At 38.9% G+C, this 14240-nt stretch overlaps 1 protein-coding gene across 1 annotated transcript in view; it reads left to right on the top strand.

Moving 5' to 3' along the window:
• Window positions 1-14240, top strand: part of LOC147994878 (uncharacterized) — a 60062-nt gene that overhangs the window by 30646 nt on the left and 15176 nt on the right. The window contains exon 2 of the mRNA XM_087659543.1: window positions 11715-11822. Coding sequence (XP_087515669.1) covers window positions 11715-11822 — 108 coding nt within the window. The remainder of the gene's footprint in view (window positions 1-11714; window positions 11823-14240) is intronic.

The raw sequence follows: 14240 nt of genomic DNA, 5'->3' as shown, positions 1-14240 counted from the left end.
CAAAGTTATTGTTAGACTATTTTCTGCTGATTAGGGGCATCAAGTTCCTTGGGGCAAGTTTGATTTTCACCATCAAGATATCTAATTTCTTCTTCTTCTTTGTGCTCTACTACTTAACGAGGTGTGAGCAACACCAAGCAAGCAGAAACCAACAACTCACACCAGCCCTCAGGACCCTCTGAAAAGTCCCCAGAATTTCAAATACCACACAATCACAGAAACTATCTGCAGTTGGCAAAATCACACCTCTGTTAGAGCTTGAGGCAAACACATAGTCAGCTGCTACAGTCTGAAGCAGCCCACATCCCACACCTGGGATTAAAATGAAAACATATAACATTTCTGTGTTTTTCAAAGAAATCAAAATTCTCGCTACAGTAAGTCCCTAAAGATAGCATACACTTGAGATGAAGGTTCTGAGCTGGAACTGACCTGGAAACATCCTTCCAGAGTTGCACCAGAAGTCATGCTGCAATCTTCCAAAGGGGAAAAGCAACCAATGATCCTATCCAAATATGAAGCCTATGAACAACAACAGCACCAGTGTTTAACAAAATATCAGCAGTAGAATTTCTAATAGAGCCCACGACATTTCTCAGAATAGATTTTTGGCCTGTGTACAGTGCAAGGCATGATTCTATCTCATGGAGTAGGACTCCAACCTAATCAGGAAGTAGCTGCTTATCCCTGGAATAGTCCTGCCACTATTGCATGTGTGGGCAGTGTAGCAGGTTAGTTTATAGACACAGGGTTCATAGCGTGGTTAGATTATTGGTGGCTTTCTTTCACAATAGCCAGAATAACACCTCCCAACACGGAATTCTAGCTAACAAGGAAGAAGCTTTCAGTTCAGTTCCAGTTTCTTCTTCCTCTTTTTTCTTTTCCTTTTTTAAATCTTACATCTAAAATGTGTGTTGTCTTCAGTAAAAGAATCTTACCATCTAGTTTTGATGGGAAACCAAAGACAATGGCAACAGCCTGTATGGTTCTGGCAGTCTCTAGGGGTTGTTTCCTGATCAACAATTAAAGAGCAGTATCCCACACCTAACACTGACATGTTGGTTTAAAAAGTTCAGCTAGCTTCTAGTAGCAATACCATGGGGAATAGCTCTACTTAAGCTTCTTTTATTTTTTTTTAAAACATACTTTTAGTTAGTTCCTAACAGTAGAGTTCTTTGTGTTTTTTTTTTTTTTCATACATCCTTAGTTTGGTTGCTCCCCACCCCCACCTAGCTCTGGGAGAAAAATCAGTTACCACTGTTCAAGGCCCTAGCAAACAGATCTCAACACACTTTCCCTTGTTGGGCAGTGTTTTTCTGTGGGTGTATTATGTTGTTGGAATTATTGTCCTAGTAATCCCATATAAAAGACACAAATTCAGATATTTTGTATATAAGGCAAATGCCTAGATTGGGCAGATCTGGGACCATTCTAACTTATTCCCCAGCTATAAAGCTCCTTATTACTTGTCATTTCTCCCAGCCATGGAGGTTTTGATCCATGGCAGCTTCTTCCTCTCCATTTTTCTCTTCTCCCTCTCTACCTGCAATCTTCTCTCAAACCTCCAATCTCACCTTACTCTCTTCACTGCCCACTCATAGGCTATTTTCTTTTATTGACCAATTAAATTGGGGAGAAGGTTCACATGACATTACTTGTGCATGTGAGCATCTGCTTAGTTTGGAGCAACCACATCTTAAGGAACCAGTTTTAGCATTAGAATACAAGTAAGATCAGACAGACCCACTACATCCCCCCCTTTGTCCAATTTAAAAGGCTCTTTCTCTTATAGTAATAAACAATAGTTATAGTAGGAACTATTATGAAGCAATTATGAAAATTATTAGGTATAAATTACATTAAAAGGTTTGAACTTTATAACTTAGATAAGGTACTTAACTAACTATCTTAATGAGTTTGTAGTTCTGTATAAAAGTATACATAATCTGTATAAATGGATTTTTATTTTAACTCATATTACCATCATAAGAACATCTTTTCAAATCTAAAGCATCTTTTTAAATGCTAAACAACTTAATTTCAATTGTGAGATTATAACTATCTAATCTTCAACCCCATCAGAGACCTGAGAAGTGATAAATATTACTTGAGTATACAGAAAGCACAAATACAGCTTTCAAAAATTAAATAAATTGACAGAGACAGCTGACTGCCTAGACAGTCCCCAACAGTCTTTATAATATTGGAGCAACTATCTTCAACCTTCTGTCCCAGAGCATCTGACAGACTTAAGTAAAGCAGGAATAATGAAGGACTAGCTTACACAGTTTTGGCAGAGCTCAGCAGTCAGCTACCCTGGATCTGTTTGTCCTTTTAGGACAGCATTTTGTCTGCAGATGAAGTTAAAACATTTCTTGCTCAGTGGATAGCTTGCCACAACTGAGGCAACTCCATATAGAGGTTATTGATGTTCATTTTCTTTGAAGTAAAATTGGGGTACTGTCAGGAGAAGACCTGTTTCATAGTCAAAATACCTTTTAATAATGAAATAACTTTAAATGCCATATTCTGCAGATCTCTGATGTTCTATTCATAGCATATCTGAACAACAAACAAATTACATATTATCTGTACAACCCAAGATGTATATTTTTGCCATAATCCAGACTAATATCTAACTAATATGTTTGATTGACTGACTATTGGCTTGTATTATTTAATCATCCTAAACAGTTTCTAATAGTGGCTATTAAAAGGATTGGGACCAAACCTTGTATATTTAAATGAGTTGCATAGGCACAATGCCTATCTTAAGAATTGAAACATACCTATATTATGTTGTAACAAAATTAATATTAAATTTTGTATCAATATACAAAGATTTATACCAATGAAGACCTTAAACCTATATCAATAAACAAAATTCTATATCAATATAACAAAATATAACTTCAATTTTGTATCAAAATATAAGATCTCTATCAATGTAAGATTATGGCTATAAAATGTTGTTTGGTAGATCCAATAATCTACCCCTATTTGTCTAACTTTTTATAATATTTCTATATCTCCTTTTTCTTCTCAACCCCCTTTTTCTTACCTAAGAAAGAAAGAAGGATAGAGAAGAGGAAAGACAGAAATTCCTGAGTCTAAGTTTCCTATTTCTTTTCCTCCCTGTCCAAGACCCTACTAATTTGTAAATCATTCACTAAAATTACAACATATCTTCAACTCAGAAAATGACCAAAACCATCCACTTCAACTCAAGGGACAGAGGCAACAGTCCTCTTATGATTGCTTCCTGCTTAGTCTGGACAAATAATTTCTTTTGGGGGTCCCAAAGAAAATTAGAAAAGGGGTTTTGTCAAAAGAAAGCTAGCTGGCATCATTTGTTGCTTGGTCTCCATGTGCTGAGAAAGTTCATGGCTTAGCCAAAGTCCTGACTATAACAGTCTGAAAGGCTGGATGAATGAGCTAGCTGATCTGAGAATGCCCTAGGAGCAAGTCTTTAGAGGAAAAAGTTTTGATGCAGTTAGATTAGAATCAAGCAGAGAGCTGAAACAGCAAGTCCCAGCATCTCAGCATTCAAAACAGTGAATCCTGTCAGAGGTGTCTTTCTGGCCTCTCATTCTGCAATATACAACAAGCCTTACAAGCAATACTTAGTTCGGTAAAGACATTTATAGGGAACCTGCAGGGTGCATAGATTAAAGAAGAACAATAAAGAAAGACGACTGTCTTTCCTTAGAAGTCAATTTGATCAAATAATCAAACTGCAATATAAATTTCCACTTATGCCATCTGAAAGGTTGATATGTAATAATAAATTATGAGAATTTTGTAGCTAATAACATTTATTGACTGCTGTCTTAGTTATGGTTTTACTACTATGAACAGAAACCATGACCAAGGCAACTCTTAGAAGGATGACATTTAATTGGGGCTAGCTTAAAGGTTCAGAGATTCAGTCCATTATCATTAAGACAAGGAGCATGGCAGTGTCCAGGCTGACATGGGGCTGGAGGAACTGAGAGTTCCACCTCTTGTTCCGTAGACAGCTAGCAGAATACTGGCATCCAAGCAGCTAGGATGAGGGTATTAAAACCCACACCCACAGTTACACACCTCTTCCAACAAGGCTACATATACCTCTTAATAGTTCCATTCCCTGGGCCAAGCATATACAAACCATCACAGCTGAATATAAACGTTTAAATCTCAACCAGTCCCAGAGCTGTCCCTCTACACAGAGATCAGTGTATACATTACCTATCTTGTTCATCTTGTCAATCTCCTTCTTGTCCATAGCCAAGATATTCAGATTTGTCATGTTTGATTTTTATCAACTTGGAAGGAACCCATAGCTTTTCTTTTCCTGTGAAAATATAGACACAACCTCTCCCCCAGAGCAACACAGTTTCTGTTCTCCATTCTGAGATCTCTGGGTTCCTCCTCTCCTTGTCTACCTGCAACCTCCTCTCAAACCTCCAGTCCCACCTTACTCCCTCCCCTGCCCAATTACAGGCCTTTTATTGACCAATTAAAATGGGGAGAAGGTTCACATAGCATCAGTTGATCACGTGAGAGTCTGCTTGATCAAGGAGGGTAGGCAACCACATCTTGAGGAACCAGTTTTAGCATTAGAATACAAGCAGAATCAGATTGACCCACTACAGTATTATCAGGGTTCTCTAAAGGAACAAAACTTACAGAATGAATATATCTATATAGATATATAAAGAATATACATGGGATTTACTATATATATGAGATTAATTAGAATGACTTACAGGCTGTGGTCCAGCTAGTCCAACAATGGCTGTCTATGAAGGAAAAGTCCAAGAATCCAGTAGTTGTTCAGTCCACAAGGCTATATATCTTAGCTAGTCTTCATTGTAAGTTAGAATTCTAAAGAAGTCATCTCTAATGCCAGTGAAGGAATGGACTTGCTAGCAAGAGTGAGAGCAAGTACGCAAAGTGAGAGCTTCCCTCTTTCGTGTTTTTTATATTAGCTGCCAGGACAAAGTGTGGCCCAGATTGAAGGTAGATCTTCCCAGCTTGAAAGATCTGCATTAAAGGTGTATTTTCCTACTTCAAAAATATGGATGAAAAGTGAGTCTTTCCTTTTCAAATGATTTAATTTAGAAAGAAATCCCTCACAGGTGTACCCGATTTCCTTAGGTTTTAACTAACTCCAGATGGAGTCAAGCTGACAAGAATAGCCAGCGCAAATGCCATCACAATATGAACAGTGTCTTCCTGTAACTGCACTAGGAAGGAGGAATATTGTACCATCTTCTACAAGATAGGACCATTGCACTACATTTATAACTCTGGAAAACAAACAAACATATATCAAAAAACCTGTACAATTTCAATAGACTTTCCCCTCGAAGATCAAAGTAGCTTGAAGCCAAGACTCATACTTTTAACACAGGCATATTTGTTCTTTTGATTGTAAAGTATGACTAATAGCACAGGACATTGTCATCCTGTCAGAGAGTTTCTGAAGAGTGAGCCAGCAGTGAGCATGTACACAAAACATCATAGAAACTCTCATTTTCTGGTATTTTAGCTCACCAGAAGCTGCTGTCAACAGGAGAATAGCTGTTTCTCTAAGGCTTTACGATTTGTCTCCAGAAATCTCAGAGCTACAGGTTTCTTGATAAACAGTTTTGTAGCTGAAGCGCCAACCTTTTCAGATTTCTATTTAAACATTTTTTTCTGTTATATGTACTTTCCGAATTGATGAAGTAGCAGAGCTCACCCATTTCTCTTGCACACAGAAACTCCCTTTCCTTTAACTTTAAGAATAACCCAAGCCCCATTACATATAGGAAAACAGTAATTTAAAGTACACATGAGTTGTACACAAAACTTTTACGAGATGATCAGAGTTTGTGTGCCTAGTGATGCTTCATGATAGAATGCATTCAGAAAGACATGGGCCATTTCTGTGTAATTCCTGGTAAGAAAGCATATGACTTCAATCTGATCTTAAGAAGTAGTAGACTTCCTTGTGCTTCAAAATGTCAAGGTCATGAAAGAGAGATAATAAACACTTCAGATTAAGAAAGATAGATAAGATTTTATAATTAAATGTCGTGTTTTATCTTACATTCAGTTCTGATAAATTCTTTGTTTTCTTTTTCTTTTTTTTTTTTTTTTTAAGAAAAAGCAAGTTATCATTATGTACCCATGGCGGCCTCAAACTCAACCCCTCCCCCATCTTAGCCTCCTAAGAGCTATGTTTATTGCTATCAGCTACCACACCCATCTCAGAAATGGCATTGTGCTGTTAAAGAAATATATTATAGTAGAGAATTATTCAGGGGTACACTTGTTTAGCATGCAGGAAACCCTGGGTTCTATCCCAACACAGAAAAGAAATGCAAGAAGGAAGGAGGTTATTAAAGAAAGAAGGAAAGAGGAAAATGATTAATGAGAGCACTGGTAAAATTAAAGTGTACTAATAATGTAAGAATAGTGTATTGGTATTAACTTCCTGACTGATTATTATACTATGCTGACATAAGCAAGCGCCTTTTGTGGTGAAGTCCACATGGATCTCATGTTTGCAAGTTGTTCTCAATTCGTTTTTAAAGTGTAGCTGCAGAGAACTGTTGGCTTATGGAATATAGGAGTAAATATATAAATATTTGTTGTATTTTTGTAGCTTTAATATGGGTCTTTAAAAGAATTCAATAGGTACTCCTATAATCTGAGTACTAGAGAGGATCATTGGCTCAAAGCTAGGGTTATATATCAAGACCTGGTCTTGAAAAAAGCCCAAGCAAACAAGCAGACAAACAAAAAAGCATATCGTTTGTTCTCAGACATGAAAGAACTTAGATGGAAGATCTATTACAGTTCTACTACCTCTGCTGTATAATGCCCAGAATTTAACTGAAACTGGAAACAAAGTCTTGAAATGGAAATTCAAATTCATTTTGCCATTCTTTTTGTTGGTCACTAAATTCCTGGCATATTTCTAAAGTACACAATATTAGTAGTCCAATTTGCATTGCTATACCAAGGATCTGAAACTGCATAGTTCATAAAAAAAGAGGTTCATTTAATCTGCAAAGGTGCCACTGTATACACATATACATAAATATACACACATATATTCATATATACGAATTGTGGCAATATAGTAGGTATTGTAGTGCATATGTGCATGCACGCGCGCGTGTGTGTGTGTGTGTGTGTGTGTGTGTGTGAAGATGGTACAGACAACCTGAAAAGTTCATTGTGGGTAATGTTATAAAAATCAGGTTGAGATGAACGTCAAGGAACAAGCCAGTAAGCATCATTTCTCCATGATCTCTGATTCAGTTCCTCCCTCCAGTCTCCTGCTTTGAGTTCTCACTTTGACTTCCCTCACTAGACAGAAGATATATACGCCTAGATTTATTTTATTTTTACTTTTATTGATTCTTTATGAATTTCAGATCATGTATCCCGGTGCCATTTATGTCTCTAGCCCTTCATATCTTCCCTCTACCCTTGCAACCCCCCCCAATAGAAAAAAATAAAAAACAAACAACAAAACAACTTTTTTGTCATGGAAGCTCTAGTGTGTCACACAATATACCCTTTTGTCCAAACAGTTTTACTTGCAAATGTTCATTGCAGGGAGTCATTGGTCTAGTTTGAAGCCAATGGCTTCTGCTACACTATCAATAATGGAACCTCACTGGGGCTCATCCTGTTGTTGCCCTGTGTCACGGAGATCCTGCAACTTTGGTTCTGAAGAACTGGCCCCTTCACATTCTCTAGCAGTTCATAGTTGGAGTTGATGTTGGGTTGGACAATTCAAAGCCCTGGATCTGGACCTAATTAGAAACCGAGTTGGTCAGCCTACCAGTTTTTATGAGCCTGAACCAGCAGGGCAAGCTTTCTTGCTTTGCCCAGGCAAGGGACAAGGTCAGCTCTCCCAAGTGCTGCAGCCTGTGAGGGGAAAGGCTAGCTTTCCTGCTCTCAGGACCAGCCTACCTGTCTGTCACAGGTTATATGAGTCAGGGGATGCCACCTGTGGCATCTTTCCTGTGCCCATGCCACCACACAGTAGACAAAGGGCAGGGACAGCTTTCCTGAGCTCATGTCCTTAGAGATAGCTTACCTGCATCCCTGCAACCAGAGAGACAGCTCTACTGTGCTGCCTAGGCGAGGTATGGGACCTGCTTTACCAAGTCCTACAGTCTCTGAGGAGTGGAGCCAGTTCTCCTGCTGTCCTGCCCTTGGTGCCATCTCCCCTGCTGGCTTCACTCACTTTTCCTCAGACTCACCAGGGCCAACTCTATTATGCTACCGTGTTGAGGTAGTGGGGGTGGGTAGGACCTGCTCTTCTGAGTGTGATGACTAGCAATGAGCAGGCCCAAATGGGCACAGTGCTTGGACACTAATAATGGGCCTCAGGTGGTAGCCCAGCCTAGGGACATCAACATGGACTTTGGTGGTAACATGGGCCTCAGACATCATCATAAACCCTGGCTATTATAGGACCATAGACCCAGACATAACCACCAATGGCAGCCTGGGCCTGAATGTCACCATAGCCTCAGGTGGCAGCACAGGCCACTCAAAACAGTATGTCCCCTGCTGGCTGCATGGACCCTAGACATCCACATGATCTCAGGTGCCATCTCAGACCATTGACATCTGCATAGCCTTTGGTGGTAACCTGGACCAGGACATTGACACAGACCCCCGCTGCAGCTGGACTATAGACACAGACATGGCCCTCAGTGGCTCTCGGGGCTAGAATATCACCATACCTTTCAGTGGCAGCACAGGTCATTCAGACCTCTGGCATCAGTACAGCCCTGGACATCAACATGGTCTCAAGCATCAGCCCAGACCACTAATATCCAGATGGCCTTCAGTGGCAACATGGGCCACAGACATCAGTACAGACATGGCCCTTGTTTGCAACCCAGACCTGGACATCACCGTGGCCCCAAGTGATTCTGCAGGCTTCTCATGCCTGCCTGTTCCTCACACAGTTGCATCTCCAGTTCTACCTCTCTCCACAGTGGATGAATAACCTGACTTAACTTTCTCTCCCATCCTTCTATCATGTACTGTCTCTTTCCCATCACATCTCCATTCATTGTAGTGGCACCTGCCTCAGGGCTGGGCCTAGCATTTGACTGTCTCCTCCAGCCTCCCCAAGGCTGCAGAGTCCTGGTTGGGTGGTAAGCCTAGATTTCTACAGTAGTTTTTACTAGCACTGCACTGCTTTTAGTGGTTCTCAACCTTCCCAATGCTGTGACTCTGTATAATACCTCATGTTGCGGGGACCGCCCCCCAACCATAAAATTATTCTGTTGCTACTTCACAACTATAATTTTGCTACTGTTAGGCATTGTAATGTAAATATCTAATTGCAGGATATCTGATATTTGACCTACAGGGGTCATGACCCACAGGTTGCTTGCCTGCCCTTGCTTTACTGGAACTTTTCAGATTCTGTGACTGGCTCTACTCTGTTGGAACTTCTGGTGCTTGTTCATTTTGTCTTCTTGAACTGAATTATTTAACCTTTTAAGCATTGTCCCAGTCATTTCCTTCCAGAGGCATCAGTGTGAAAATGAATTTTTATAAATTTTTCTAAAGTGATAACAGATGATCTTTTCCCTAAATCTTGTCACAAAGTTTGAAAGGTAACCACATACCTATAGTAGGGTTTTCTGAAAAAACACAACCAATAGAACAGTTAGATACATTTTAAAAAGATCTACCTTTTTCCAGTCCTGGTTCCAAGATGTACCAAATTGTACTTGCCAAGGGCAAGGGTATCAATAGGTTCGTCATCATTTGGAGAGTTTCAGAACCCACTGCTATCTGTCATATTTCTGAAGTAAGAGTCTCCAATGTTTATGTGCTCTCCAAGCTCTATATCAAGCTGCATTACTGAGTGAGCTGTGTCATTCATAGCAAGGTAGTCAGGTATATATCTCAGAAAACCCAGAAGGACTAAACATCCCCACCATGATTTAGACTTGCTGGTGCTGCCCCACAACTTCCACCAAAGCCCAAGTAAAGAACTGCCTTCATAAGGACAAAAGAAAACCATATGGGAAAAAAATAATGAAATTTAAATTACTTTTTAAAAGACTCGTTAGATTGGATAACATAATATGGTCTGATACACCATGTAGAATAACAATGCTGTCTTTCCTCTGGAGAGGCTGAAAACTATAATTGCTCAGTCCAGAGGCCAGATGACTCTCTACTTCCAATTTGGTTCTGAAGGTGCAGAGGATTCCAGGAGAGCCACAGGTTCCCAAATCACATTGGAAGACTGAAAGAGCTGGGTTCAGGAGCCATATCACACCCTTGTGGGTTCACTGTAAACAGAGACAGTCCATGAACACCGGGCCATGGGCTGTATGCAGCCCTCAACTTGTCATGTTTTAAAAGCATGTATTGAGATTTGTGCACAATATTATTATTTTTTTATCCAACTGAATTTTGGATATTTGAATTTTGGACATTTCATAATGGCTTCCTAGCAAAAGTTTTTTGCTTTTGTTTTTTTGTTTGTTTGTTTTTAAACTAGGTGTGCTGGATAGTTTTATTCAACTTGGCATAAGCTAGTAGTCACTGGAGAGGATAGAATCTCAATTAAGAAAATGCCTTCAGAACATCAGGTTGTATATAAAACTGTAAGACATTTTTTTAAATTATTAACAGGAGAGGGCCCAGCCCCATTGTGGGTGGTGCCACCCCTAGGCTGACAGTCCTGGTTTCTATAAATAGAAAGCTAAGCAAGCTGGGAGGAGCAAGCCAGTAAGCAGCAGTCTTCCATACCCTCTATATCAGATTCTGCCTGAAGGTTCCTGCTCCATATGAGTTACTATCCTGACTTCCTTTGCTGATCAGTGCTAGGAAATGCAAGCAAAACCCTCTTCTCCCCAAATTTTGTCTTGGTCATGACGTTTCATCACAGCAATAGAAACCCTAAGACAAGTTGGAACTAGAGTCATGGGATATTTCTGTGATAGGCCCAGCTATGTTACTTTGGAACTTTAAGCAAGAAAAGCCATTGGGTATTCAGTAATTTGTGAGCTATTCTGTGAGAGCTTGGAAGGTAAGAATGTTGAGGTCAGTGCAGACAATGAAGACCTGGCTTATCGAGTTTCAGAGGGAAGTTCGAAGACTCTATCAGGACCATTTGCTGTTTTAAATTAAGATTTCGTGGTTCTGGTTAGCTGAGGCTGAAGAATTAGCTGTGGTTAACAAGATACAAGAACTACTAAAGGGAAGCCTTCGCTTTGCTAGGATATTGGATTCTGGTCTACAGAAGTGAAGAAATTAGCAGTGAAAGAAAGACCAGCATCCTGAGGTGAAAAGTTTTTGAAAGTGTTTCCTTCGAGTTCAGTACACAGAAGCTATGTTCCAGAGGTGGCCAAGGTTGTACCACACACTGGTAGCCCAAGCTGATAGTGTAAGAGTCCCCCAGGTGGTACTGATTTTGAAGGATGAAGGGATTATGGCAAGCAACTGAGGCTTGGCACTGTGAGAAGTCATGGAAAGCCATTGGTGAAGGTGCAGCCTCAGTAGAAGTTGAAGACCCAGGGGTAATGGGACATGCAGAGAGGTTGAGGCTTGGCACCATGAAAAGAGCACAGGAGAGTCTATTGGTGAAAATTAATCCTAGCTGGAGCAATAGACTCCAGCATTTTGGAGATGCCAGGACCATGAGACAATCACCAGGAACAGCAGCAGCCTTGGGATGAAGCCAGTCAGAGCACAGAAGACAAGCTACACATATTGCAGAGGACAGAGCCAAAGAAGTGACCCAAACCCTTGGAGGAGTCCAGAATATTCTTCCTGGATCTCAGATATTGGATGTGAGTTATTTACACTTTTTAAGTTTTGTATTTCTTTGATATGATTGTGACTGTGCCTGGTTCTTCCCTCTTAAAGTAAGAAAGGATTAAATTTATTTTTGATTTTACCAGAGCCCACAGTTGAGAGACTTTAGATTTAAAAGAGATTGACTAGTTTAGAGAGATGGAACTTTCTGTGTGTTTGAATTTGCCAAGACTGGAGGACTTTTAAAGTTATTTATACTTTTAATGTGATCTCTTGGGGATGGATGAGAATGAAAAGAATGAATGAGAACTTGGTGAAGGTCACTCTGAACTTTCAATGAATTCTTTTCTAGAGTCTCTTATAAACCAAGACTCAATCTTACCTCAAAGTCTTAGAATTCAAAATATAGAAGTAATTTTAAATAAGCTACATAGTTGCCTAAAATTGACATCAGAAATTATTACAAGAATACAAACTGTGTCAAACATTGGCTGCAATGGTTAAATGGAACATTTTGGTGCAGATCTTTTTATTCATGCATTGCTACGATCTTCTACCAAAGAAGGAAGTAATCTGCCACATAAATTTGATGATTCATTCAACAATGAGAAGTTAACTTACAAGCACAACTTTTTTAGTAAACAGATTTACTATAAAGTTCCAAGTATGTGAGTATGTGTGTGTAATAATATATATTGTGATTACATTTATAAAAGGTATGTACTGAAAAGCACCATTTATGCAACTGTCGATGCACCTACTGATAGTAATCTGCATCTGAAGATCAAAGAAGAGAAATTTGCCTGCAAATGATTGAATAAAAATATTTTAATGTAAAGATGAAAGCTATAGATTAGTTTACCTGAAAAATTGCCTGAATTATCTAGAACAGTGGTTCTCAACCTGTGGGTCTCAACCCCATGAGCCAATCTCTATCTCCAAAAGTATTTACATTATGACTCATAAAAGTACCAGAACTACTGTTATGAAGTAGCACCAATATAATTTTACGGTTGGGGGTCACCATAATATGAGAAATTGTCTTTAAAGGGTTGCAGCATTAGGAAGGCTGAGACCACTAGTCTAGAAGATGTCACATACCAAACCAACATTCAGACAAGTTCTCTGAGTTCTACATATTGTCACAATTATGCCTCTCATGGGCAGATATTAATACAGTAAGAGAGCTAGGTAGCCTAAGGCTAACTGAATAACTCCCCTTTTGACTCTTGGGTTCCCAGGTTTTATCTTTCTAGTAGACATGTAGGTACCTAGAATCCAAAGTATAACCTCAATAAGAGGATAATAAGACTTGAGCAGGGAAAGGACACTTAAGACAGGTAAGTTAAAATCCAGCCATGATAGTTCCAAAAACTGAGATACATGATGCACTGGAAGGATTCTGATGCTTCCTTTACTAAATTCATATATCAGTTACCATCCATCAACCTAAGAATAACCACACCCAACTTTGGAGATATGTCCTTAGGTTACTGGAAATGGGATCATTCAAACTTTTAGAAACAACATTCATAAAATTTGCAGAAGGGAATGCTTTTTTGTTTGATAGAATTTATTAATTCTTAATTGATAGGTATTAGGCAATTTATGGAGTGTAGATTTTTAAAGTATGCCTTTATTGTTCTGTGAATGTCTTCAGTATTAACAATAATGACTCCCTTTTCAGATCTGACTTTATTAAAGTCTTTTTTCTCTTTTGACTAATTTGACTAAATGTTTGCTATTCTTGTTAATCTTTTCAAGGAACCAACTCTGTTTCATTGACTCTCTACCTTCTCATATTATATCATTAACTTCAGTGGAAAATAAACTTTCCTCTCAGCACTGCCTTTATTGTGATCCACAGATTTTGGTGTGTAGTATTTTTGTTTTCATTTCCTTTTAGGAAATTTAAATTTTTCTCCTGGATTTTTTCACTTGACCCAATTTTCCTTTAATAGTGTGTTATTTAGCTTCTATGAGTTTTTGTACTTTCTTTTATTTCTATTGTTAATATCTACTTTTATTCCTTTAGTGGTTATTTAGTGTGTAAGATGTTATTACAATTTTTATAATGTTGTTGAGACTCCCTTTGTGTCTTAGTATATGGTCAGTTTTGGAGAAAGTTCCATGGACTACTGAAAAAAGAGGGTTTTTGTTGTTGTTTGTTTGTTTTTCTCTTTTGGTGTTTAGGTGGACACTCAGTAGATATCTGCTATATCCATTTGATTCATGATGTCATTTCATTCCTGAGTTTCTTTCTCTTTATAATTTTGGTCTAGTGAGAGTTGTTGGAGTCTGAAGAGGAACTTTAACCCAGCAACATGGATGCTCTGGCAAGGGATCATATCCAAGGATGTGGTCCAGCTGGAATGTCAACACTCCTTTCGTACATACCTTTAATCCTTATCGATGAAGGTAATGTTAGTTTGTAGAAGGAAACAGTTTGTGAC

The sequence above is a fragment of the Rattus norvegicus genome, chromosome 4 (genome assembly GCF_021556685.1).
Source record: "Rattus norvegicus strain SHRSP/BbbUtx chromosome 4, alternate assembly SHRSP_T2T, whole genome shotgun sequence".
Taxonomy (NCBI): domain Eukaryota; kingdom Metazoa; phylum Chordata; class Mammalia; order Rodentia; family Muridae; genus Rattus; species Rattus norvegicus.
This window is presented reverse-complemented; position numbering and strand designations above follow the sequence as displayed.